At 33.6% G+C, this 26,428-nt stretch overlaps 1 protein-coding gene and 1 long non-coding RNA gene across 3 annotated transcripts in view; one reads left to right on the top strand and one right to left on the bottom strand.

Annotated features, from left to right (window-relative positions):
• The window catches only part of TMEM260 (transmembrane protein 260), a 118,832-nt gene extending 95,478 nt beyond the window's left edge, over positions 1-23,354 (bottom strand). Inside the window, exons 1-3 of one of the 2 annotated variants that reach the window (XM_031952633.1) lie at positions 23,102-23,354; positions 18,706-18,737; positions 17,831-17,982 (exon numbers count right to left, since the gene is read on the bottom strand). In XM_031952633.1, the coding sequence (XP_031808493.1) occupies positions 17,831-17,982; positions 18,706-18,737; positions 23,102-23,219 (302 nt within the window). In that variant the 5' untranslated portion in view covers positions 23,220-23,354. The remainder of the gene's footprint in view (positions 1-17,830; positions 17,983-18,705; positions 18,738-23,101) is intronic. The other variant, XM_031952632.1, reaches the window with a different exon arrangement.
• Positions 1,820-22,166, top strand: LOC116421585. The gene is made up of 3 exons (XR_004232018.1): positions 1,820-2,130; positions 8,577-8,836; positions 21,587-22,166. It is a non-coding gene; the product is annotated as an uncharacterized LOC116421585 (long non-coding RNA).
• Positions 23,355-26,428: the final 3,074 nt, after the last annotated feature.

The following is a 26,428-nucleotide window of genomic DNA, read 5'->3' as shown; positions in this document are numbered from 1 at the left end:
TATTTCTTCCTCTGTTAATCTGGTTAATCATAATGGTATGTTGTCTCATTATTGTCATTCTCTTGGATGAAATTATCAATTGTGTCTATGATTTGTTGTTTCATTACTCATTCTTTAGGATTAGATTATTTAGTTTCCAATTAATTTTGGTCTATTTTTTCCTTGGCCCTTTACTACATATAATTTTTAGTGTATCATGATCTGAAAAAGATGCATTTGCTTTTTCTGCATTTGATTTTGAGATTATCATGCCTTATTATGTGGTCAATTTTTGTGTAATTCCATGTACCACTGAGAAAAAATGTATATTCTTTTCTGTACCCATTCAATATTCTCCAAATGCCTATCATACCTAACTTTTCTAAAAGTTAGTTTTTCTATTTGCCTCCTTAATTTCTTTCTGGTTTATTTTGTGGTTCAATTTATCTAGTTCTGATAAGAGTGAGATTGAGATCCCCCACTTATAGTTTTGCTATTTCTTCCTGAAACTCTCTTAACTTCTCTAGGAATTTGGATGCCATACCACTTATTACTTCATTATCCATGGCACCCTTTAGCAAGATGCAGTTTCCTTCCTTATCTCTCTTAATTAAATCTATTTTCGCTTTTGCTTGATCTGAAATCAGAATCGTTACTCCTCCCTTTTTTTTTTTTTACTTCATTTGAAGCATAATAACATTCTGCCCCAGCCTTTTACCTTTACTGTATATGTATCATTCTGATGAGGTCTATATTTGGGGTACCTAAATGAAATTAGGGTTTAATTGAGGTCTAGTGGCAGGTTCGGTCAAATAGAGCTCCCCTGCAACCCCTTTGGATTTGGAGCAAGGATGTGGAGTTAAATGAGATCTAGTAGCAGCGCAAGAGTCCCCTGTAAAGGAATTTACAGACCCGAAAACCTAAATTCATAAAAGAGGCTTATTATGGAGTTTGGAAGTAAGGTTAAAGTCTAATTAAGGAAATAGGTGAAGGTAGAGATAAGAGGGCACTGGAAACAGGATTCCAGTGGACAGAGAGTCCTTGGTGCCAGGCCTAAGGCTGGCATGTTTTGACCCTCTGCAAAGAGAGGACTCCAGCTTGGCTCTTTTACAGTCCCAAGTTGGCTCCTTACTGGTTTTTCAGTGAAGGCTTGAATTTGCTTGGTGGGGGGTTGGGAAACCTGAGCAGATCATGAGAATGAGGGCTGGGACAGCCCAAGTTGGCTCAGATCTGATGGGAGCTGGGGCACGCCAGGATCTCCTATTAGAATTCAAAGGGATGCTTTTGACTAGGATTTGTGAATCAAAGGTCCTAGCTTCCTGAATTTAATGCATCAGCTAGGAGGGGTTGGGAATCAGAAAGGAATAAATCAATCTGAAAGGACTAGTTTCTTGAAGGGACCATAACATGCATCATTCCCCCCCTCAAGCAGTTAAAACTTAAATTCATTTAAGAGAAAAAAAGGACTTGGGGCAGAGTCATTTATTAAGGCAGAATTGAAGATTTTCTCCTTCAAGGATTTTCTGAGTTCGGGGGTCCCCTCTTCAATTCTTCTTTAAATGTGTTTCTTGTAAACAACATATTGTAGGATTCTGGCTTTTAAACCAGTCTGCTATCTGCTGTAAGCTGGAGATCCCTGGAAGTGATTTCTGTGAGTAAACAGAGACCGCCTTGGAGGCAGGAACTCTGGCCACAATGAGATTGCATCATTAAAGGGAGATGTCTCCTTCATTGATTGGCTGTGGGTATCTTTAGCGTTTTGTTGATTTATTTCATCAGCTAAGTGCTTTAGGGGATCTACAGAGAAAAGAATTAACTATGTTACTAAAGGGAAGGGGTTTGGTTCTTTTCATATGCAAAACTCTAATTTTGCCTATCACCTAGCATGCTCCTTTGGGGAATTTCCCCTTTCTTCACCCTCCTCCCTCAACTCTACCTTTGTGGGCAGCAGGAGAAGAAATGGGAGGGGCCATGATGTCATCAGTCCCTCCCACTAACCAGTTCCAACCCCCTATGACATCAAGGAAGGAATAAGCTTCATTGCCTCAAGCGAGGAGTGATTATGGTGTCTTGAGAGCAGTAATTGCTATTGTGTTTTTGAAAATGCAGTACTCCAGCCTGCTCAGTTAGTCTCCAAGCAAGCCTGTGAGGGTAAGAGATTGCAGTTAGAGAAAGTAAGTTTTATACCTATAGAACTGCAAATATATTTTCTGGGGAGCTGGAACTCATCTTTGTTCACCTTATAGATCTTTCCCTTCCACAAGCAGTTAGCTTGATTGCCTCACACCCTTGAGCATACTTATAAAACTATCTATTTACATACTGATTTGGGAAACTGAGGAATGTGGAGCTATTGTCCCATTCACTAATATAGATAGACAATGTGTGATCTTGTTATGCCACAGTTCTCTTTTATTGTCCTGACTCAGTTTCCCTAATTATCCTGACTCAGTCCTACCTCAATTTCCCTGCTTCTTAGTTCTGCAAAACCTCCCCTCCCTCTTTATAAGAATACTTGATAAGGATAAAAGATCTTATGTTTTAGAATATCAGAATGCCTCTCCTAATCCCAAGCTACTGGAATGTCACATACTGTTTATCAAATTGCCTCTCGCCTCTCCTAATCCCAAGCTACTGGAATGTCACATACTGTCTTATCAAATTGCCTCTCCCCATGTCTGGGGTGCCTCCCCTGATTATGTCATCTCATCTCCAGAGGTTCACCCCACCCTGTCAGAGTCTCCGGCTCTCAGTACTCTAACTCTGTCCCTATCTCAGTCACAGTCCCTGTGTCTGAGCCGCGTGTATATATATGTCATTGAGAACTCTGATTGTTGACTGGATTCTTGGAGACGATAGTCTCATTCAAGCCCTGGAACTAAACCATGCATCCATTTGATTCCAGTGTATCTCTCCATTTAATAAACTATTAAATACTCTCTAATCTCTATCTTGCTAACTTTTTCCGGCATTACAATCTGTGACCCAGGAGGAAAAGTAACATCAGATTTATTGGCTCATACTCCTGAAATACAATTTGGAGATAGATATTCAAACTTTGATTTCCACCAACAGAATTTAGGAATATTATAGACTGCAGCTGTTACAGCTGAACATCCTTTGCTCATTATCTGTATTAATGGCAGACCATTGAAAAGGATGGTAGACACAGATATAGATAGTACAGTTATTAGAGGTGCCCAGCTGGTCTAGTAATTGGCTAAAGATTACAGCAAACACTTATACGTTTGGCATAAAGGGATCTATAGTAGCTAAAATTAATGCTACCTCTTTGAGATGGGAATTTAAAGATAAGACAAGTTTTTATTTATTTTTATAACTGAAAGGTCCCCTATTAATCAGTGAGGAAGAGACATCTTACAAAGTGAAAAAATTCTGACTTCATTAGGTATAGACAGGAGCAACTTAACCAAGGACATTTACAAGCTTCTCTAAGTCCTTGGAATTCCCCTAAATTTGTTATAAAAAGGAAACAATTATTTATTATTTTATAGAGCTAGAAAAAAATAATAACAAAATTCATCTGGAAGAACAAAAGTCTAAGAGTATCAATAAAATAAAATGGGGGAAAATGCAAGGAAGTTGGGCTAGCAATACCAGATTTAATTATATTATAAAGCAGCAATCATCAAAACTAGTTGGAATTGCTAAGAAAAAGAGTGGTGAATTAGAATAGAGTAAGTACATAAGACACAATAGTCAATGACTATAAGTAATCTACTGTTTGATAACACAAAGACTCCATCTTCTGGGCTAAGAATTCATTCACTTAACAAAAACTGCTAGGAAAACTGGAAAATAATATGGCAAAAACTAGGCACTGACCAACTACCAAAGGTCAAATAGATCAAAATAGGACAGGATTTAGATATAAAGAGTGACAGACAATATAAGCAAATTAGGGAGCAAGAAAGTTTGCCTGTCAGACCTATGGAGAAGGAAAAAAATTATGACCAAGCAGGAGATGGAAAAACATTATGAAATATAAAATGGATAATTCTGATTAAATTAAATTAAAAATGTTTTGTACAAAACAAAGCCAATGTAACCAAGATTAGAAAGGAAGCAGAAAATTGGAAAACAAATTGTATTTCAGCATTTCTAATAAAAGTCTCAATTCTAAAAATCTAGAGAACTGAGTGAAATTTATAAGAATATAAATCATTCCCCAATTGATAAATGGGCAAAGAAAAAGAACAAGCCATTTTCAGATGAAGAAATTAAAGTTATCTATAGTCATATGGAAAAATGCTCTAAAAATCACTATTGATTAGGGAAATGCAAATCAAAACAATACTGAGATACCATCTCACACTTATCAGATTGGCTAAGATGACAGGAAAAGATGATAATAAATATTTGGAGGGGATGTGGGGGTGGAATTGTGAACTGATCCAGTCATTCTGGAGAGCAATTTGGAACTCCACTATCAAAGGGCTATCAAACTGCATACTCTCTGATCCAGAAGTGTCAATATATAGTCTATATCCCAAAGAGATGATAAAAGAGGAGAAAGGATGCATATATGCAAAAATATTTGTAGCAACTCTTTTTGTAGTGGCAAAAAATTAGAAATTGAAGTGATGCCCATCAATTGAGGAATAACTGAACAAGATGTGGTATATAAACATAATAGAATATTATTGTTCTATAAGGAATGATGAACAAACAGGTTTCAGAAATACCTGGAAAAACTTATATGAACTGATGTTAAGTGAAATGAACAGAACCAGGAGAATGTTGTACACAATATCAACAGCATTGTAAGATGATCAACTGTGATAAACTTATCTCTTGTCATCAATATAATGATCAAATTCCAAAAGACTCATGATGGAAAATGTTATGCACATTCAGAGATAGGATTATGGAATCTAAATGTAGATCAAAGCAAACAAGCTTCACATTTTTATGTTTTTTTCTTTCTTGTGGTTTTTCCTATTTATTCTGATTGTTCTTTCACAAAATTACTAATGTGGAAATATGATTAATATAGTTGTACATGTATAACCCTACATCAAATCACTTATCATCTTAAGCAGTGGAAAGAGGAGGGCAGGAAGGAGGAAAAAAGATGGTAATCAAAATCTTATAAAAGTAAATGTTGAAAACTAAAGAAAAAAAAATTGATTGGGGGAATCTAATGCCAATATCTTTAGGAATCTCTTCCCCAAACCTTCCCCTGGCCATGTTCCAGACTTTTTCTGGATTTCCAAATCAGCCTCACTACCGTCTAATCCTAAAACCACTTTATTCAAGATCATTCTACCAATATGCCATCTTGCTCTGCCATCTGCTCACCGTGAAATACAATCTATTCAGAAATTCCTCATGAAGCCTCCATTTTGTAAAGGAAAATAGGCCAGTCCCTATTCATTCCTCTCATGGCCCTAGTTCCTGCTTTTCTGTACTTTACAATTATGACATACTACAAGGTATCATCACATAGCACTATTGCCACTACCACGTAAGCTTTTATGTGTTGTATTCCCTTATTTGAATGTTAGATACTCAAGGGAAGAAAAGTCTTTCTTTTCAGCATTTTTTTTTTTTTTTATCTTTTGTACTTAGCACAGTACCTAGCACATGGTAAGCATTTTATAAATACTTGTTTCCTTTCTTCCAAATCAGCCATAGAAGATTCTGGTATTCTACAGATCAGGCTAATAAGATCCCCACTTTATACAGAGTTCCTTACAACCAGGGTCAAATAGGTCTCCTGGGAATGGCTCTAAATAAAACATAAATTCATCTTGCAAGATATTTATTTCAAAAGTTGGAAAATAAATTACTTTATTATTTTACATTGAAAAGCAAACAAATAATTCAGCATATAATGCCTAGAGGCAAAATAGAAATGTTATCAAAACAGTGAAACTATAGCAAGAATGAAGCAATATTCACAAATATTAGCACTTTCAATTTTATTAAATGAATTGTGTAGTTGGCCTGATTCTGTAACTCTATAAATAATCTTTCTTTGGAAAGAAATATACTTAGTCCATTATCTAAGCAAGAGTTTTAAATGAAATTGCTTTGTTTGAATTCAGAATTATTTTGAATAAATAAAAGCCCACTGTGCAGATGAGTTTAATTAGTTTTATTTGTATAAATAGCCTCAAAAAAAATTAAAACTAGAATTTCACTGGCATTTTCTAAGAAAAAAAAACAATTATTTGCAAAGAAAAAATGCATAATTGAAAAAATAGTATCAAGATTTACATATTGCTTTCATTCAACAATGAAGCTATCATACTTAAAATTGTCATCATTTCTTCTCTATTATCAATCAGATATCAATTGTCTTAAAAGTATAATTAAGAGGTTATTTATTTTATTTTAACTACAATACCACACACTAAGATGGTTAATTAAAATTAAAAATTAATTTGAACATTAAATGAACTTTTAAAAAAATTTCAAGCAGGTAATACTTCAATAGCCAAACAATAATTGCAACACTGTTATAGTAATTAAGTTGTCATTTGTTAAAAAGAGGAAGGTGTTTTTCCATGAGAAAAACTTTTGTCACTTGGCAATTAGCCAACTGATACATCGTGAAACAGAATCAACAGAAAATTATGATTTTCTGTCATATCTTAAAAGTAGTTCATGAAGCTAGATATGATTTCTATTTTTAATCTTAATTATCTGCTTGATGATATAACAAGATCAAAATATTTTTATCTGAATTTCATATTTTTAGAAGGCTAAATTTTTTGTGGCAACTTTTCTAATATTTCTTTTCATCACTTCATCATTATCATTAATATTTATTATTTTAAATAAGAGAAGCACTATACTATTTAAAGATATTAAAATGTCAACTGAAGATACAAGAATATGTGGAAAAATATTATGCAATAGAGTAGTACTATCAGGTCAATCCTCCAAATTGACACTAAGGGAGGAAATACAGACTTCCCAGTATATTAAATCATTTTTTAAAGTAGGCTTTAAAATTCATTATATTGTATATTTATAAATTATTTCCAATTATGATTTACCTAAATTAAAATAAAATTGCAGAAATATATAATTCCTGAACAGAATTGATTGGACAGTGAAGAAGATCTTTTAGAAGTATGCTAAATATTATAAAGGTAGCCTTATGTAATAAAAATTCTCCCAAGATTATCCACAAAGCAGAAAATCCTTACTTTCATAATTAAAGCTTGTTAGTATTAAAACAATAGGAAGAATTAGTTTTGTTTTTTTAGTATTGAGAATGCTCCTTGGAACCTTGGACAAAATTTCTAAAAAGAATACTAATTGTGACAATAGTTTTTGTTTGTTTGCTTGGTTTTACCAATAAATAATATTCATGTATTGATACTGGGTAAATCAGGGCATTACATTTTATGCCAGTAATAAAGGCTTGTGACTGATAATGTGACTTCCTCTTTCTGTTATGAGATTATAAAATTATAAATTTTCATTTATAACCACCTGTTAGATTGTTAACCAGAAAGCAAATAACAGAAATCTGATAGGTCTTTCTAAATACATAATTGACATTCTCCATAACATTCGTTAAAGTATTCCTATTCAAGGTTGCGCTAGGGAAAAGAAAAGATATGGCTCCCATCCAAACAGCATTGCTACCTGACATGAATGGAATCTACCTGTGTAGTTAACCATCTAACTAGTCAATTAACAGCATATGTTACTATTCATTGTGGTTCTGTGGCTAGAGGGCTGAGTCTGGAGTCAGGAAGACCTGAGTTCAAATGCAGACTCAAACTAGATGTGTGACCCTGGCAGGTCACTTAACCTCCATCTGCTTACTCCAGGAGAGAAGGAAATGGCAAATAACTAATATCTTTGATAAGAAAACTCTATGTGGGGTCATGAAGAGTTAGACACAATTTAAGAACCGAACAACAAATGTGCTAGATGCTACACTAAGTGCTAAGTATACAAAGAAAAACCAAATATATTGCTTGTTCTCAGATAACTTAGACCCTGATGGAAAAGACAATATAGATAGTCAGTATACACAAGATAAATCCAAAATAGAAAAAAAGTGTCTTATAGAAGGGAAGGCACTAATAACTATAAGGATTTGTAAAGATCTCCTGGAGGAAGTAGTGCTTGAACTGAGTCTTAAAGGAAACTAGAGAATCTAAGAGACAAGAGATAAGGAATTCCTTCCAGGCATAGGGGACAGCCAGTACAAGCACATGAAGATGGGATTTGGACCTTAGAGTGTATAGAGGAGAGCAATATGTCAAAAGACTAGAATGATAGGGGCCAACTTGTGAAGCTTTAATGTCAGAGGAGTTTATACTTAATTAAAACAATTACGAGATTCGGCAAATGACTGAACTTGTGGGGTAAGTGAGAATAAGGAAGGATAGTGGTGCCCTTAAAGGTAATATGAAAGTTAAAAAGAGAAATGGGTTAGGGTGGGGCGGGGAGGAAGATAATAATCATTTTAAACATTTTGAGTTTGAGATACATAGGACATTAAGTTGGAAATGTCCAAAAAGCAACTGGCAATAGAGATTGGAGCTCAGGAATTTATATTTGGATAAATCTGGAATCATGTTTCAATATGATTATTTGCACCCCAGGAGAGCTGAAGAGATCACAAAATTGAGGAGAGAGGAAAATGACAAGAACTCGGGACCCCGCCCTGTGGAACCCATGGTGTGACATGGAAACCCAGAAAGAGAGACAGAGGAACAGAATCAAGAGAGATCTGTCACAGAAACCCAGAGAAGTAAATGTGTATTGGGAAGATATGTTCAACAGTGACAGATGCAGTGCGGAGAGTTCAAGAAGGATGAAGTTTGAAAAAAAGGCCATTAAATCTGATGATGAAGAGAGTTGGGTAATGACAGTTTCAGTCATTAAATAACAAAATTAAAAAAGCATAAAATAGCAGTTTCAGTTGAATAAAGAAGAAGCTAAATTGGAGAAGGTTTAGAAAAGTTAGAGGAGACCTTGTGAGAGTATTATTTGTAAATGGCTTATTCAAATTTAGTCAAAAAGGTCAAAAGGGAACAATTGGCAGGTATAGCAAGATCTCTTAAAAAGGGGAAGATTTAAACAAGTTTGTAGAAAGCAGGGAAGGAACCAGTAGAAGAGAAGAGATTAAAAGCTTGGGAGATGGGGGGGGCAAAAGGAGACAAAGAAACAGAGAAAGGAGAGGAAGGAGAGGGAAGAGATGATGCATGAGGAATGTTGGTAGAGGTGGGCAATCAGCTGGAGTAGACAGGAGGGAATGGAATTAAAGGTGGCTTTGGCAAGTATAAAGCGGGGTTCATGTCCAAGACATACATGTAAGATGAGGAAAGAAATGGAAGAATTCTGTCTTAAATTGATACTGGTACCATGAGAACATATAGTAAAAGAAACTTTCTAAATCACGTCCGAAACTAGGAAATGATTAACAATAAATTGGTAATCCTATCATGAATCTTATTTTTCTAAACTTGTTCACAAAACAATATTACCTAGGAGCCTTCCAACTTAATACACACAATTGCTATGTAATTTCAAGCAATCTCCTATCTCCTTAATAGTTGAATTGTGGAAACAATTTTTAAAATTCAATTTTAGAAGCCATTTATGGCACAGGATTATTTTGCATCAAAAAGTCATTTTCATACTTGGTTCAAACAAATCACTATCCCTTTATGAGATAAAATTAATTCTATTTCTAGCTGTCATAAGGCTTGTTGTCCATAAAATATTTCAAGTCAACTACATGAAAAGCAAGTGTATGTATGTATAATATATGTACATATGTATGTATGTTTCTCAAAGTTTTTAAAGATATATATATATACATATATATATACACACACACACAAATATATAGTCTAAAAGCTAAATCTGAAGTCTAAAAAGTTTTAAATAAGCAATAAATTCAGCATTGCTAAAACTATAAGTAAACTAAAAAGTTTCTTCTTACATCAAAGATTGATCCATTCATTCAACAAGTATCTAATAACTCACCCCCTACTATCTCTTGAAATCAAATCCTACCATAGTTACATCTACTTGCCAAATAGCCTGGAACTCTAGGGTTAAACAAAAGAGGATTTTCCCTCCACTCCAAACTCTCAAATTATCTATTAACTACTCCTACTAAAAGGGAAAAAAAAAAAGGCTAATTTATTCATTATTTTAAATATCAGAAAAAAGCTAAAATGAAAAAATTCAGATAAATGTAATCAATAAGAATTCTATTAGCATATTATTTAATCATACAAGGTCCACTATAACTAAAGGTTAAATATGAATATAAATCTATTTAATCAGTTATTCAATAAATCCTTATTAAAAACCTACTAAGTGCCAGTCTCTATGTTCTATACTGGGATAAATATAAAAGTTCTTGCCCTTAAACAGTATACATTCTATCATATAGACAACATGTCAACAAATAAGTATATATAAAATAAAAACAAATTAATTTCAGTGCAGGGACACATTAGCAATTGGGGAATCAGGAAAGGCTTCAGGTTGGAAACAGCAGTTTAGTTCAGATGATAGTTGATTTGAGCTTTGATGAAAACAAGATTCTAAAATGCTGAAGGAAAGAAGAAGTGTTATAGTTATAGAACATAAACAGTATAAGGACAAGGAGTCAGGAGATGAAATATTCTTTAGCAAGGTCAATTTGACTAGGCTATAGAATTTGTCAAAAGAAATAACATTTAATTAGCCTGGAAAAGTAGGTTGGAATTAGATGATAAAGGCTTTAAATGCCAAACAAGACTTTCAACATAATTCTAAAGGTAATTGAGAATTGGGCAGTTAGATGGCAAAGTGGATAAAGGAATGGGATTGTATCAGAAAGACTCATCTTCATGAGCTCAAATCTGGCCTCAGACAACTCATTTGCTGTTTAACCCTAGATAAGTCACTTTTTTTCCCTATTTGCCTCAGTTTTCTTATCTATAAAATGTTCTGGAGAAGGAATGGCAAAACCACTCCAGTATCTTTGCCAAAAAAAGGGGGGGGGGGGGAGAAAAAAAAAAAAAAAAAAAAAACGACTGAACAACAACAACAAAAAGAGGACCAATGGAGTTTGAGTGACCCAAGCTAATAAAAAAAAAAAAAACGACTGAACAACAACAACAAAAAGAGGACCAATGGAGTTTGAGTGACCCAAGCTAATTTGTGCTTTGGGAATATTAGTTTGGTGGCTACATGAAAAAGCATAGATTAGAAATCTGAAAAATTTAAGGTAGAGAAACCAATTAGGAAGCCATTGTAATAGTCTAAATGAGGGGTAATATGAGTCTAAAGTAGATTGGTGACCATATGAATAGAAATACAGTATAGATGCCAGAACTATTATGGAGACAGAATTTATTGTATTCAACTTATTATGGAGATAAATTGATTATATTCAACTTAAACAAAAACTAAAAAAAATTGCTTTCTTCCATTACATTTTCCTGAAAGATGTCATTTAAGGGAGAAAAGTTTAACCTTAAAATTATTTAATTTCTGACAATCATCAGGCATAGTGGGAAACAATGATCAAAATCCAAAAGCAGTCATAAAATTCCAACCCAAATCAATTCCCTACATTACAAAGGATTTTTTTAATACTCTCCAGTTCAAGATTGGCCCACATTTTGGAAATTTTATATATATATATATATATATATATGTGTGTGTGTGTGTGTGTGTGTGTGTGTCTGTGTGTATATACATATATGTATGTATGTGTATACATATATGTATATATGTGTGTACATGTATGTATATGTGTGTATATATAACATATATATATATATATATATACACATACATATATATGTATTTCAGGACTAAAAAATGCTATCACATTTTTCAGTCTAGAGTGTATTTTGCATTCAACAACAACTACTAAAATTGGATAAAAGTATAAACCAACATATTATTCCCAGAGGCACAGAATAAGGCATATCATCACAGCTAAAGCCTTGTAACTTGCAAGCTAAAATCTAAGGATATGTTCCAAAATTTCAAAATGTCTTTTTAAAAAAATTAATACACCAAGGTAATTTCAACAAAAATAAAAAATAATAAAATAAAAAGAATGAAAGATGTGAAATGCTTTTCATTAGCAATATTAAGTAACTTTATTTGGATTAGACTTTAAACAACATATATTTTAATGTTAATACCTATATTACTCAAATTATAATCACCATATTTATTTCAATTCATTAAAATGGCTTCACTTTCTGTTGTTAAAAAGCAGAAAAGTTATATTAATTCCAACTTACTATTTTATTTATAATTTTAAAGAAATATGAACACTTAATATTACAACTATAATAAGTGATGACTAGTTCCAGTAGCAAAATCTTGGCAGGAAACAGATTTAGCAATTTAAGTGTTTTATAAGTTTTTGTAATTGAGGAAACTTTTCATAATCTGACATTTGTTAAAACCACTTATTAGAAATTATGCAGCACAGTAGCTGTGGAAATATGAGCTCACTTCACAATTATAAAGTCAGCCTATGTAGTCCTTTCCTATTGTATATAGTGGCATAAACCCCATAGCGGCCTATCAGCTAACTGGCAGGCAGGGGGCTGCTCTATTCAAAGTGAGAGATACAAGCTGCAGGGCAAAAACCTGGCAGCTCCCATCTGACCCCACAATCCCCTACTGGTGACAGCTCCAAGCTCCATAGCAAATTAGGCCTTCTCATATTACAATTGAAGAAGACAGATTCCATTAGCAGTATCTGAAATTGAGTGGAGAGCTGCACTGTTATCAGACTTGACTCATAAGCACTGCTATTAATCAGAGCTATGATAGCATTTATATATTTCAAGCTATCTGCTGCTGCTGTGATATTCTGCTACAAAGGGTTGATGGGACTTAGGAAAGTGAACAATAGAGCTTTCTGGGAAAAGCAGAGTAAATCAAGAAAGTCTATGACTTCCGAACATTCTGAAGGGATTGCGGTTTACATAAATTTTCTCCCAATTGGAGATTGAGCTCTTCCTCATCTTACACATGGGATTTAGTTGTCACTCAATGGTAACAGCTGTGAAAAGGTGAAGCGGCCCACCGCTCAGAATACTGCCTTCGCTTTTAAAGCAATTAACCCATGAACAGGAGGATACCTGGTGATATCAAAGGGATTAGGCTAGGCAGTGCATTATTAACATTTCCTTGAACTAATTCTAACTCTGACTAGCTGTCAGAATAGACTCCACAGTCTTAAAAAAAAAAAAGAGTTTTTGCCCTGCTTTTTTCCTTCAACAATGAAGCACTGCTACTTGAGCCTAATATGTCTGCTTTATAAAAAAATGCAAATGAACCAAGCTTTTAACGTACTTAAACAGTTTGATTCAATGCAATGTTATTACAAGTATGTAAAAAATATATGATCAATTAGCTAGGGATCACAGCAGATATTCTTCTAAAAGGAAATTAATGCTTCAGTACTTTCCATTCTTCAACTACTAAAACTTGGTAACTATTTGTTACTTATGCATAGATATTTCTGAAATAAGGAAAACCTCCACATTATTCTCTTTAGCAATAATCTAAAATAATATTTGAAATGGAAAACTGTAATATTCCTTAATTCGGAGATTCTACATTCTTTAAGGTATGGAATTTACATTTTCTATTCATTATTGAATGGAATCATGGTCAAAGCTGTAATAATAATAGTTTGGATTAATTTGCAAAAGTTTCATCAAATTATCTTTTGACAGCAACCAAAAGTTTAAAATAATTTCTCTGATTTCCATAAATAATAATATGGACAAAGAGCAATTTGCTGGAAGCAAACAATCTTAAATTGAGTATATTATTAGTTCCAGTACCATTATAGTACACAGGTATGACATACCTTACATTAAGCTTAATGATCATACACTTGCTCTAATTACTATGCAGTAAGTGCATATTATTCTTACTACTTATTATCTTTTCAGTTTTATCATTCAAAACTATTTGCTCTCATATAATGTTTTGCAACCATCTCCAATGTTCTTTAAAACTACCTTAGATTTTTCTATTGTAAAGAGAACTTCATTTTCAGTTTTATAGGTAGGTGTTCAATAAACGTATTGAAGAAATTCTCTTTAATATAACATTTTAAATAACTAAACTCTGCTTTAATTTTTTCAAAAGAAATGCTATCTCTATCCATCCTAATGCCCAGTGACAATGCATTTCGAACAATGTATTTCTAATGTATTTACTAACAAAACACAAAAACAAGCAAAAAGTTCTAAGAAAAATCTGGTAGATTCCAGAACCAAAAGCAAATTAAGCCCAATATAAAGAATAATGCTTTTACATATTCACTGATTGTCTTATGCCTCACTCTTATACCAGAATGCTGTGGTAATACACATAAAACTTAATAATATATGGAGGTTTAACGGACAGTGATTGTAAGTGCACCCAACTATTTTCACTAAAAAAGAAAGGTAATCATTGTCATATGTGGAAACTCATAAATCTTTCCTCATTCATGGTTACCCAAACTTTTTATTTGATTTCTCTACTCCATAACCTCTTGGAAAATAATTTTATAAGCCAAATAACCAATAGTCTTTCATCAAGTCTACATTAGTTTGCATTATTACAAGAACTTTTTTCCTTTAAATTAGTAGGCTTTGTGAATTTCAAAGCATACACTACCAAATTTCAGTACACAATGGCTACTTTAATCCATATATTATATAGTACTATATTGAAAAAGGCATTACCTTGAATGAGTATGTGATTTTATGCTAATGAAGTATATTATCCTATTTCTGAGATTTATTACCTGTGTGACTTTAAGCAAATTACCTCCTCTCCCTGGGCCTTAGTTTCCTTTTTTTTTTTTTTTTTTAAAATGAGAGTACTGGACTAGACAATTTCTATGATCCTTTCTAACTCTTGACTTGTGATCTTATGAATACCCATAATATTCCCAAATGTATTCTATAGATGAGTAACACATTGACAATTATAAAAAATGTACATAATTAAACAATATGATAATGTTTAGTTCATGAGAATATTTTCTAAAACAGTAATATATGAAGCTATTTTCCTGATGCACATGCAACCTAAGAGCTCAGCTAATTTTAAGCTATTGTGTTGCTAACAATCATTTCTAAGAATTGAATAAAATAATTGTTAATAATATTACATGAGTTTGTAAAAAGATGCAAAAAAAAGCAAAAAATTACATAGTAATCAAAGATAGAGTAAATTATTCTTCGAAGTCTTGTTTACTGAAAATTGGAGGTCTTTGCACCAATACACTTAAACAGAAATTTGCTTTTAAAATATAATCTTTGTTTAAAATGGAACTAAATGTCTTTATGTACACCCTAAGAGTTAAATATAGTGAATGACATGTGAACAATTACCTGGGAAAAACATAAACCTGTTAAAAGAATTAATTTACTGCACACCAGTTTGCATTAATCCTACATGTACGGTAAGATTCTCAAAAAATTACGGGATACAAAAGTGAATTTGACATCAAAATGTAATGATGATTTGACATGTAAATGAAAAAAAGAAGTGAAATGTATCTCAAACAAATGCTTAACAGAAGTATAAATCTGTTTAAGAAATACATTTATTATACACTCAGGTTGAAAGAAAGCCTTGACTGTAATGCCGGTACAAAAACTATGCCCTGCTGTTGGGTTTATGTTCACAGAAGAAAGGTTTTAAAGGTTAAGTTCAGGTCACACGACAAATGAAATTGTAACAACCCAACTGACATTGTATAATGTCTTCTTCCACTCAATCAATAGGGTACTGTTAGTCCCATTACCATAGAGATGGCTTGCTCCCTACTGAAGGGTGTCTATTGTTTGACAAAACAGATTTGTCAACTGAACTGTGTTGTTCCCCAAAGGATATGTACTTTGTCAATTATTTGTATTTGAAATAATGAAACATTTTCATATTAAAATGAGTAAAACTAGAGTATGAATAAATGTTTTAAAAGAATGTAGTAGAAAATTAATAAAGCTCTTCAAATCAGTTTTGATTTAAAATAAAAAAACAATAACAAATATAAATATACACCTAGCAATACCAAATAAAGATTATAATCTTTCAAAAAATACATCATGGAAAATATGCTATGATATGTAAAGGCCTTTACTGTCAAGGACAAAATGCAAATAATTTTATTTTTTTTAAGTGTTGTTTTAAAAGAAAACTATATTCTATCTTGGATATTTTTAAATGTTGCTTTTTATATATGGTTTTCCATTGTTAGGAATCTCATATTGAATGGCATTAGTAATTTATATATTAATAAATTATGTGCAATATTGGTATGGACAATATTTGTCAATATTTGTATGACTTTCTAAAACATCAATGAACTGTCAAAAGAAATGTAAACAAATTTTAAATATATTTTCTTTATAAAATATGATTTTTAAATGTATACACATAAAAATATGCATTTCCAAATTCTCAACTAGAGGAGATTATGTCAGGTTTTTTTAAAATCCAGAAAACTCAGCTTCCCTATCAATGAAAAGACTGACAGATTCTTAATTATAGCAGTCCCAGTAGGAACAGCTATAATAAAGATTATTCTGAACAACTTGGGGAAAAGTAAAAAAGGATTCTTAACAGTAATCAATCCAAACAGAATTATTTTTTTAATCTCATCTTTAAGATTAGAAGTAACTTTTAATATATGTAAGGAAAAAATGCAAGAGTATCATATAAAACATAGATAATTTACTATGATAGAGGAAAAAACTATTGACTACATAGGAGTAACATAAAAAATAAAATAAAAAAGATGCAAATTCATAGAATCAAAGAATTTGAGAGTTTGCAGGGAACTCTGTAGTCTCCTAATCCAAGCCACATATGAAAGGAATTCCTATAATCATATCTGACAAATAATCATCTAGCTTCTGATTTTAGAGTTAACTAGACTAGTTTTTTAAAAAGGAGACAACAAAATCTTGCTAAAAACTTTACCACAGAATTAAATTATGAATTTAACAAAAATGACAATGTAAAAAAAAATCAGTTTGATAGGTATACACTTAGTATTTTGAGAATGTTTCTCTATTCAAAGACAAAAATATCATTTAAAATAGCTATTTAATGTGAAATATACCAGTGTTTTCAGGAAGAAGAAAATTTTTATTTTCTTCTTTTTCAAAAAGAATTTTTAATTTTTATTTTTCACTATAATCCTCTGAAATTCAGATTACAGTAAGATTTTGAGTATAGAGTCCATCACTATCAAATAGAAGAAAAAATAATAATAAACCAATAACTACTTCATTAAAAAAAATGAGACAGCCTTTCCCACATATGGGCAAAATTAGTAAGGTTTTGATTTTGATTTTGATTTACTTTTGAAACAGTAAAAAAATGCCTGAAACTTTTACTGAGTATAATTTCTTTTAGTCTTTGAAAACAAATAAATGGGACATTATAACATCTAACTACAACCCAACAGGAAATCATTTCTGGTAATAGAAAAGCGTCTGTCTACTAAGAACAATGTAAGTAATGAAATTATGTTTACCATTTATCAAAAGGTGAAATTCATATTGTCAACAGGACCATCTGCATTTTCAAAAATGACAAACATCATTAGTTCTGCCTAAAAAGAGATATGTGATAATGAGACAGAATAACACTATCACTTCTTTGTAGGCAACAAACCCAAAAGGGCAGCTGTTTGAAAGAGAATTATCTGACACTAGTATGAAATTATCAAAAAAAATTGTTAGAAAAACCATTTGGGAAAAAATATTTTGAGTTTTTATAACTCAGATCTCATTTTAAGAATGCTACCTTTAAGCTCCTTTCCAGTTACTAAAAATTAATTCTTTTGACTTATCAATTACTTTACCTGAAAACTGTGAAAAAAAGTAATGATGCTGCAGCTGCTCCAAATAAGCCACAGAGAAGATTTACTCGGTAGGCAATGGAACCAAAAGGGAATACACCAATTGCAAGTTTGGCCAAGAGAGTGAACAAAGGATAACCAGGAGGATGAGCAACCTATGGACAAAATAGCAGGAGTCACAAAGTTTTAGTTTTCATTGAGTCAAAACAATTTGAGTGACATTAACTTAAAAACAGTTGCTTTCTCAACTAAATTATCAAGATTACAATCCTATGTTTTTGAACAATTTCCCTGAAACAATCTTCTCATGCCAATATAAACAAGTATTTTCTTTAATTGGTTAGGCAAAGTATATAATCATAGCCCCTTACTTAGAAAGGGGATAGATTTCATTGTCAGTTCTTAAACAGTTTGTTTATTAGGTTCATAGTAAATTAGGGTCATTCAAAGGGCTACTTTAAAAAGGAGATTTCCAAATATTTCATTACTTGGAAACTTGAAAGACCACACTCATATTGGATTACCACCATGCTGACAGTCCTAAGGTCTTGCCTAAAGGGATCATGCACCATAATAAAGTTTATTAAATAATAAAACTTATTAAAACTGTTAACCCGATTTATTTTATTCTCCACAGCTTATACAAAATTTGGGTTGATAATAAGACAGCTACTATATATACAGTAAAGCCTTTGCTTTATAATTTAGTATAATTGGATTGCAAATTTAAAGTAAATTGTCACATACTGTACTTATAAGTTAGTAAAAAATGTGGTTTGAAAATAAATTAATCTACTTTGCTCCATGCTTAATTAAACTTTCTTAATTCCTAAAACTGTTAATGAGAGCATTGATTAAACAATAAAACTAATACTTACTCCAAGCTCATATGCGGCTGTGATCAGCTCCCCTGTGAAAAAATAATGTAAAACCAATAATTACTATTAGGAAATGACACTCCTCCAAAGTTTTCAAAATCCAAATGCTTGCATTGGGGTTTTGCATTAATTTGACTGGATAAAACTGTAAATCTGTAGAGATTTAACGGCATGAAATTTTCTTAGAATATTTTCTCCCTCTGATCTTGTTGCACAAAATATCTTTGGCACTTTTTAATTGGTCAGTGAACGTACAGGTGAGTTTTATTAAATATACTTAAGTTATTTGCATTTTGTTATTTTTTAAAACCTGAAAACATACAAATGCTTTGATCTAAGGAATTGCTGAAAAGTATCAAAACTGTTATCAAACAGCACATTAGTCTTTAAGAATTCAGTATAGAATTGCCTACATTGGTTCTTTAAATATATATGACTGTGCCAAGGAAAATATGCCTGCAATTATATATTCAATAGTATATATGATGTGGTTTAAATAATTTTATTATATGTAAAACATATATATTATATGTAATATAAAGCAATGCTTGCTTTATAAGTTTCAATAACTTTTTGACATCTGGCTATCTTATCTTTACCAAACTAACAACACAATTCAAAGTCAAGTGGAATAATAGTCAATTAAGTAATTCAGATATTTAGGGTATGGGTAACTTTTGACTTGGAGACTACTTTAACATTTCATGGACCTGTGTTTTTTGTAAATATATTGTAAATGTTTCCTTAATCTAAAGAACATAAATCTTCTGTAATACATGCTCTTTCATAATAATTGTGGGCAAAAAGTTCATCACTTTGAAGCCTACGTGGTGATGATCCTCATTGATCCCAGGTCATCTCTATGCCATGACAGAATAAGGCTTTTATAAAATGATTTATTTTATATTAACTATCATTGGCATAGTTCTACTTTCTAAATAAGCAACTATTCTTTAAAAACAGATAATGCAACTCCAAGAATCTATTTACTTTAAATCGCATTTTTGATCATTTATTTTAAAATAAAAACTGGGAAATTTACATCAATGTTGTCAATATTTTGTGCTTTAAGAGGACTAAAGATGCTTATCATATTTAGTTATTTCAAGATGTGAAAAAACATGTAAAGCTGCCATCCTTGCTGCTAAGTAATTGCTAGAAAATGATGGTAAATATTTAACACGTATAAGACTGCTTGTCATCTGGGGGAGGGAGTGGGGAGGGGAAAAGTCAGAACAGAAGTGAATGCAAGGAATAATGTTGTAAAAAATTACCCAGGCATGGGTCCTGTCAATAAAAAGTTATAATTATTTTTTTTAATGATGGTAAAACTATAATTAGATTTTTGTCTGTCATAAGCTAGTTACTCTGAGGCAGCATGGCAACTGGGTTGAAAGCCAGCCTAGCAATTGGGAAAATCTAGGTTTGAGTCTTGTGACTAACACTTAATAGCTCAGTGACCCTAGGCAGGTCACTTAACCTCTCAATGCCCCAGGCAACTCTTTTAAGACTATAATTTGCAGAATAGACACTGATTCACATTGAGAGGGAGAGATTACTCACTAGGAGTTGTCTATGCCAATGTATCATAGATCCAATTCAAAAATCCAAAAATGAATTTGCAATTATTTAATATTCATCTATAACCTTTGAGGCATTCTGCAGCTTACGACAAAGTTGGCCTATATGGATCAATTGCTTATCCTTGAATTTTTCTCATCAAAATCCTTAAAATCAACTTAGAAAACTTAAAAAACTAAACATCAGATACTATACAAATAGTAAAAAACCACAAATACTTTCTTAATGTTAATAATGTCTTCAAGGAAAAAGACAAATCTAAAATTTTCTTAATGGACCAAGTAGATACAATTCAAAGTGCAGTGGAATATTAGGCAATTAACACAACTGTGGAGGTTATATTTCATGGTAAGGTCAAGATTATTTAATGCATTATTACCATTTGATTCGATATTAAATAAGACCATCCTATGCAAAAGGAGCCATACCAGGAAGTACTTTTTTTTTTTTTTTCAAAAATGGCAGTGTTAATCTTCTGTTTATTTCTATAATTGTTAAATTGAGTGATTCTATATGTCATAATGGACATACATGTATACCTAAATCCTCAGAATTGTAGAAGGGATCCTATGGATCAAAATTTTTAAATTACCATACATGTTATAAATATTCACTATTAAAGTCAATAATATAAAAGTGAATGTGTTAAGACAGTATAGTACCTCGACTTAAAAAAAAAAAAAGACTTTTAAAATTTGTATTCCTCTTTTATTTCCCCTACCAAGAAGTTAATAATATCTTTTACTTCACTTGAGTGCTTCAAATAGGTAAGAAATCTGGGATGTATGAAATTTTCATTGCCAGTTACTAAAGATCTTTAAAAGTTAAAAGTAGAGAAAAAGGAAAAATTGCATCAGGTACAAAGCATACATACTTGACAAGAAGCTAAATATAGATCTTTTTAGTATCAATATTAAATACTGGACCTGAAGAAAAGAAAATAGTAATGAAATATGTAAGTACCATAATGTGCTCTTCTTGAGAGAATCTCTACTTTTTCCCAATTTATGGAGTCTGGCTCAAATGAAGAAGTTGAGTAAAATATCTACAGATATTGTTAATGCAAAATCTTAATAGATTCACTTGCCTTTAATTAATGAAGTAATAAAAATTCATTAGTCAACCAAAATATTAGACTATACTGAAGCCCTTCCCCCACACAACTTCAAATAAGAAAAACTTCAAAATGACATTTATCTGAAGGACAAAATATTTATATTGGAAAAATATTTATTTTAAAATACTTAGCAACATCTCAGAAAGATATGATTAATGATTTGACAATGTCTTTAAATTACAGCATCATAAGGATGAAAAACTTAAAAGGTCTTGTAAAGATTTATGCTATCTTTGGGAAGAATTACACTTCCTTCACTAAAAATGTCATCTCATACCTCTGGGAAAGGAAAAAGAAGAAAGGAGTAACAGTGAAACTCAGGAAAAACTCCTCTTTTTGCAAAGACTGTGAGGATGCAAAGTAGGCCAAAAAATTCATTTCTAAATAAAATAAACTATCTTTTGCAATTCTATTCACTCTTCCTTAAATGTTATGTTATTCCAGGCTTTCATGTAAAATGGCTTGAAGTATATTCTGACAAGTAATAATGTTAACAGTACCTTAAAATGAAACAATACTAATCCTGTTTATTCAATTTAGCCAAATTGACAGCATTACCCTAGCCTAAGTTTTTGATAAATGAAGATGCTACATATGGACAAATTTAATCAAGTGCCTCTTATTAAAACTTTATTAAAGCTATTACACTATATCATCATCTCTTCACTTAACTTACAAAACACTGTACCTCGATTTTCTCAATTCAGCTGGAGTGAGCTAAAGATGTGGGGATTTTAAATGGTTCCCTGTAACTAGCAGGAAAACACTGTCTCAAAGAACAATTGTGAAGTCAAAGTTAGTTTCCAGTTCTACTTGCCATGTTCACTGCTTGTGTAACCTCCCAAAGCCTCAATTTCCTCATATATAAAATGAGCACAATGAGCTGGATGGCCTCCGAGTACCTTCCTGCTTTAAATCTAGCAAGTTCTAACTCTACAATTTATTGAACTGTGTGACCTTCGTCAAGTCATTTCTCTCAATTTCCTCATATATAAAATGAGGCAACTGACCTGGATGATTAGGCTTTTAAAGTAAAGCGGAATTGTTTGTTAGTTTTCATAAGTCTTCCTTAATTCCAAGAGGTGAAACTAAAATGACAAAACATTCTGAAATTGGATGCTGAAAAAGACAAGAGTCTGGGTGGAGGGTGCAAGATACAGAGAGAGGAGGAAGAGGTTTGTCAAATGGCAGCCCAGGTCTAAGAACAAAGGAACTATACAATCCGTCAACAAGCATTCATTAAGTGCTTACTGTGTGCCTAGCAGGGGGTGGGGGTGGGGGACGACCACCTACAGAGAGGAAGGACAGCTGGTAGCTACAAAATAAAAGTCCACACAATCTCTAGTAGCGGACAGGAACGATAAAAAGAGAACTCCAAGCTTAGGCTCTATCCACTCCCTAAAAAGAGGATAACCCCCGAGGGGGCGGGGCCATGAGCGACGTGAAGGAGAGAACTAACCAATCCTCAGAGTAATGGCTCCGTCCGCTCCCTAGAAAGAGGTTGGTCATTAGGGGCGGGGCGCACGAAGAGGAGGGGGAAGCGGGACTCCTTCCCCCAGCAAGAGACTGCCCCAGAGTAGGGATTCCACGTGCGTCTCCGGGAAGAGACTGGCCACGAAGGTGCAGGAGAAGAGGGAGAGGAGGAAGGGCTGCTACTTAAGCAGAGGACAGGGAAAGATGGCCCGATTTTTACTTTACCCGAGTCTCCTCCCGGCAGTGAGGGGGGCAGCGTGAGAATGAACACGACTGATACAGCCGTGAACACAGCGACGGCGGCGCCGTGGCCCCCCCGCCCGCTGTCGCCATGGAGACCCATGGGCTGGCTCGGCAAGGTGGAAGGCACGAACTGCGGCTAGGGGGAAGGGAAGGAGGGGCGCGACTGGGTCCCAAAGAGCGCCCCTAACATTTGTCCACCCTACGGAGCAGCGGCTGCAGAGGCTGCTTCCAGGTGCAGGCCGCCCCTTAAGGGGGCCACATTTTTCCTTCTCTCTACGGGGGGGGGGAATAGTTCAATCCTCTCTACACGTCGCCTCCGCTTTCTCTGTAAACGGTGGGCAGCAAGAGAATCCGGCGGGAAATAGACGAAATTAACTCATGGAAGGAACTACTCTGGCAAGCATGAGAGCTGGGCCACCTGCACACCTGCTCTCTATCCTGTCACCCCTCTGCTCTGCCCTGCTTTGGTAAGTTCTTGAGAGGAAGAGTCTGCTGGAGACCGACGGAGGATCGCATCGCCCTCTGCGGTGTGGGGTGGTACTACATCCAGAACTCCCACTCCTCTCCAAAGTTGTCAGGGGACAACCAAGGGAAGCTTCCAAGGGGGTTATCATTGGAGTTCAGAATTCAGAGCTGAAAAGGAGCAAAAAGTTGCTCCTTTTACAAATGAAGGAACTGAGACGGGAAGTGAAGGTCAAACGATCCAGTTCAATTTAAGAGACACTTGTAAAGAGCCTCCTCTATGTAAAAACAACATACACACAACTCTGTACCCTAAATTGGGGATATAAAGGCAAAAACAGTTTTTAGTGTGTTGCCAATAATAATAACAAATAGCTCACATTTATAAAGACCATGTGCTGAGTCTTCACAATTTAGGTGATTTTACATATTCCCCATTTTATACATGAGGAAACTGAAGCAGACAAGTTCAGTGGCTTGTACATTCAGCTAGTAAACGTGAATTTGAATTTTAAGTCTTCCTGAGACCAAAATTCCAAACCTTGGCAATTACCTGTTAGCCCAGATTAATTATCAGCCTAAGAGTAAATTATTGGATTTCCTTTATTTTCCCATATATATATATAGGTTTTTTTGGTTAGATTTTGAAGTTTATGTAAGGAAAAACCATTTGTCAATTTTGAATTTACTTATGCACCACGAAAAATTAGTAAAGAAATGAGTGCCATTATTTTGCAAATAGATAATATAGAAATTTCTCATATTTTCCCCCATGCTTAAAGTATAAAAGTAACAAAAAGGGGCAGTTAGGTGGCACAGTGGATAGAGTACTAGCCCTCAAGTCAGGAGGATCTGAGTTCAAATCTAGTCTCAGACACTTAACCTTCCTAGCTGTGTAACTCTGGGCAAGTCACTTAACCCCAACTGCCTCAGGGGAAAAAATAGTTTTGTTACAAAAGTAACAAAATATAGAAGCAGCTTCATAAACTATAATTTTGAAATTTTCAAATCTATTCATAATTGGAGTTAAAACTCAACTTTTTAAACAAAAATGATTTACATTATATTACATCAAACATTAAGAGTAAATGTGACATAGTGGATCTTGTTTGTCCCATTCATACACATCTGATTTGAGTCTGACCTCTAGGATACCACTTAGTCTCTCCATGCCCCATGTACTTCTCTTAATATAAATTGTAGAGCAACTGCCAAGTCCCCAGAGCTCCCTACACTTAGAAAATCAGAGTTCTAGTTTTTAAAATATATATATATATATATATATGTTCATAATACGTAGATGATGTAGATACCAGATGATGGCTGCACCAAAAGTTGGTTGGTCATGTGAAGAATTCACAATGTCCATTCTCTTTGGCAAAAGGTAGACTTATTTAGGGGAATTACAGACAAAATGAAGGGATACAATAGACACCAGGAATGGTAAATATGAAATAGAATGGAAGAGCATATATGAAAGACAAGTTTCTCAGTGGAATTCACAATTAATAGCATTCCATGAAGTTGGGGCATACTCTTAGCTGGCAGGCTAAATCCTGAAAGGGACTTAGCACCCTAAAAGAGTTAGCTATTTTAAAAAAAGGAATTGTACCTTGCTTTCTAAGGCCCCCAAATTGGGGTGACAAAATATACCATGCTTTCTAGAGCCCCCACACCGGGGTGATTAAGATATACTCCTGAGGGTGGTGGAAATATGGAGTCCATTTATTACAAGGTTTTTCCCCTTTTGTACCCTCATAACCTTATGTAATAAAAACAACACTGAGCATGCACTAAGTATATACTCCACACGGGACCACATAAACAACTTGCTATTGTATGTAGTTAGCCACCTGGTATCACTCTGCTTCAATCACAACACAGTTTGTCACCTGTTGTGATTTCTCAGGAAGGCTGAGAGCCTTTAAGGGAAATGAGGAGCTGAACCAGACATTATTAGCAGGTCCCTGCTGAAGGGTCTTATATCTCACCCAGAGTTTCCTCACTGTCTGTGACTCTCTACAAGGAATTACCTATCCTGTTAACCTGAAAATTGTCTCCTTTCCAAGGAAAGAATTCTTTGATATAAGAGTAGTAAAGTTTAACTAAAAACATTTTTTTTAATTAGCTTTAAGAAGAAGTGGGGTAAGGAGAGACACCACAAGGTATGATGGAGTTAGGAGAGACCATGTGACATGAGAGAGGGGTAAGGGGAAAGACCCCAAGAAGCACAGTGCTGTGGCAGACTGATTCAAGGACAGGCAACAGTTATGGGGTAGCCCATAAGTAAGAGTTAATATAGGGAAAATTTAACCTCAGGGACATGATGGGTTTCTGACAAGTAAAATGAGGCTGCCTAAGACTCCTACAGAGGATGGATGAAGACCTCATCAATTGTACTTACTAAATGCAGCAGATTCTACAGAGGATGGATGAAGATCTCATCAATTGTACCTACTAAATGCAGCATATTATATGTGCTGAGGGAGATAGAATTTAGATGTGATAAAGTCAAGGGATTAACCAAGGGAGATTGTAATTTAAACTGGGAATAAGTATTTTAATTTTAAACAACTAGAAGCACTTTACAAATCTAGCAATTATTAGGTAGAGTTCCTCTTGAGTTGAATGGGTTAACTGAGCAGATCCCATTTCCCCCCATCAAGTGGACTAATGCTCCACATTTTCAACTTCAGTCTTAAAACAGGACTTTCTCTCTAGTCTTATTATTTACTATGGGAGCAGTATTTCCTTGAACTTGGCAAAGGAAGATTAAAGGTATCTAAGGCTACCTTCAAAAAAAAGAAGATACACTTTCCCCCATCTGGCTTGCTTTAGATTCAGGCT

The sequence above is a fragment of the Sarcophilus harrisii genome, chromosome 2 (genome assembly GCF_902635505.1).
Source record: "Sarcophilus harrisii chromosome 2, mSarHar1.11, whole genome shotgun sequence".
Taxonomy (NCBI): domain Eukaryota; kingdom Metazoa; phylum Chordata; class Mammalia; order Dasyuromorphia; family Dasyuridae; genus Sarcophilus; species Sarcophilus harrisii.
The sequence above is the reverse complement of the archived record's forward strand: the minus strand, read 5'-3'. Positions and strand labels throughout refer to the sequence as shown.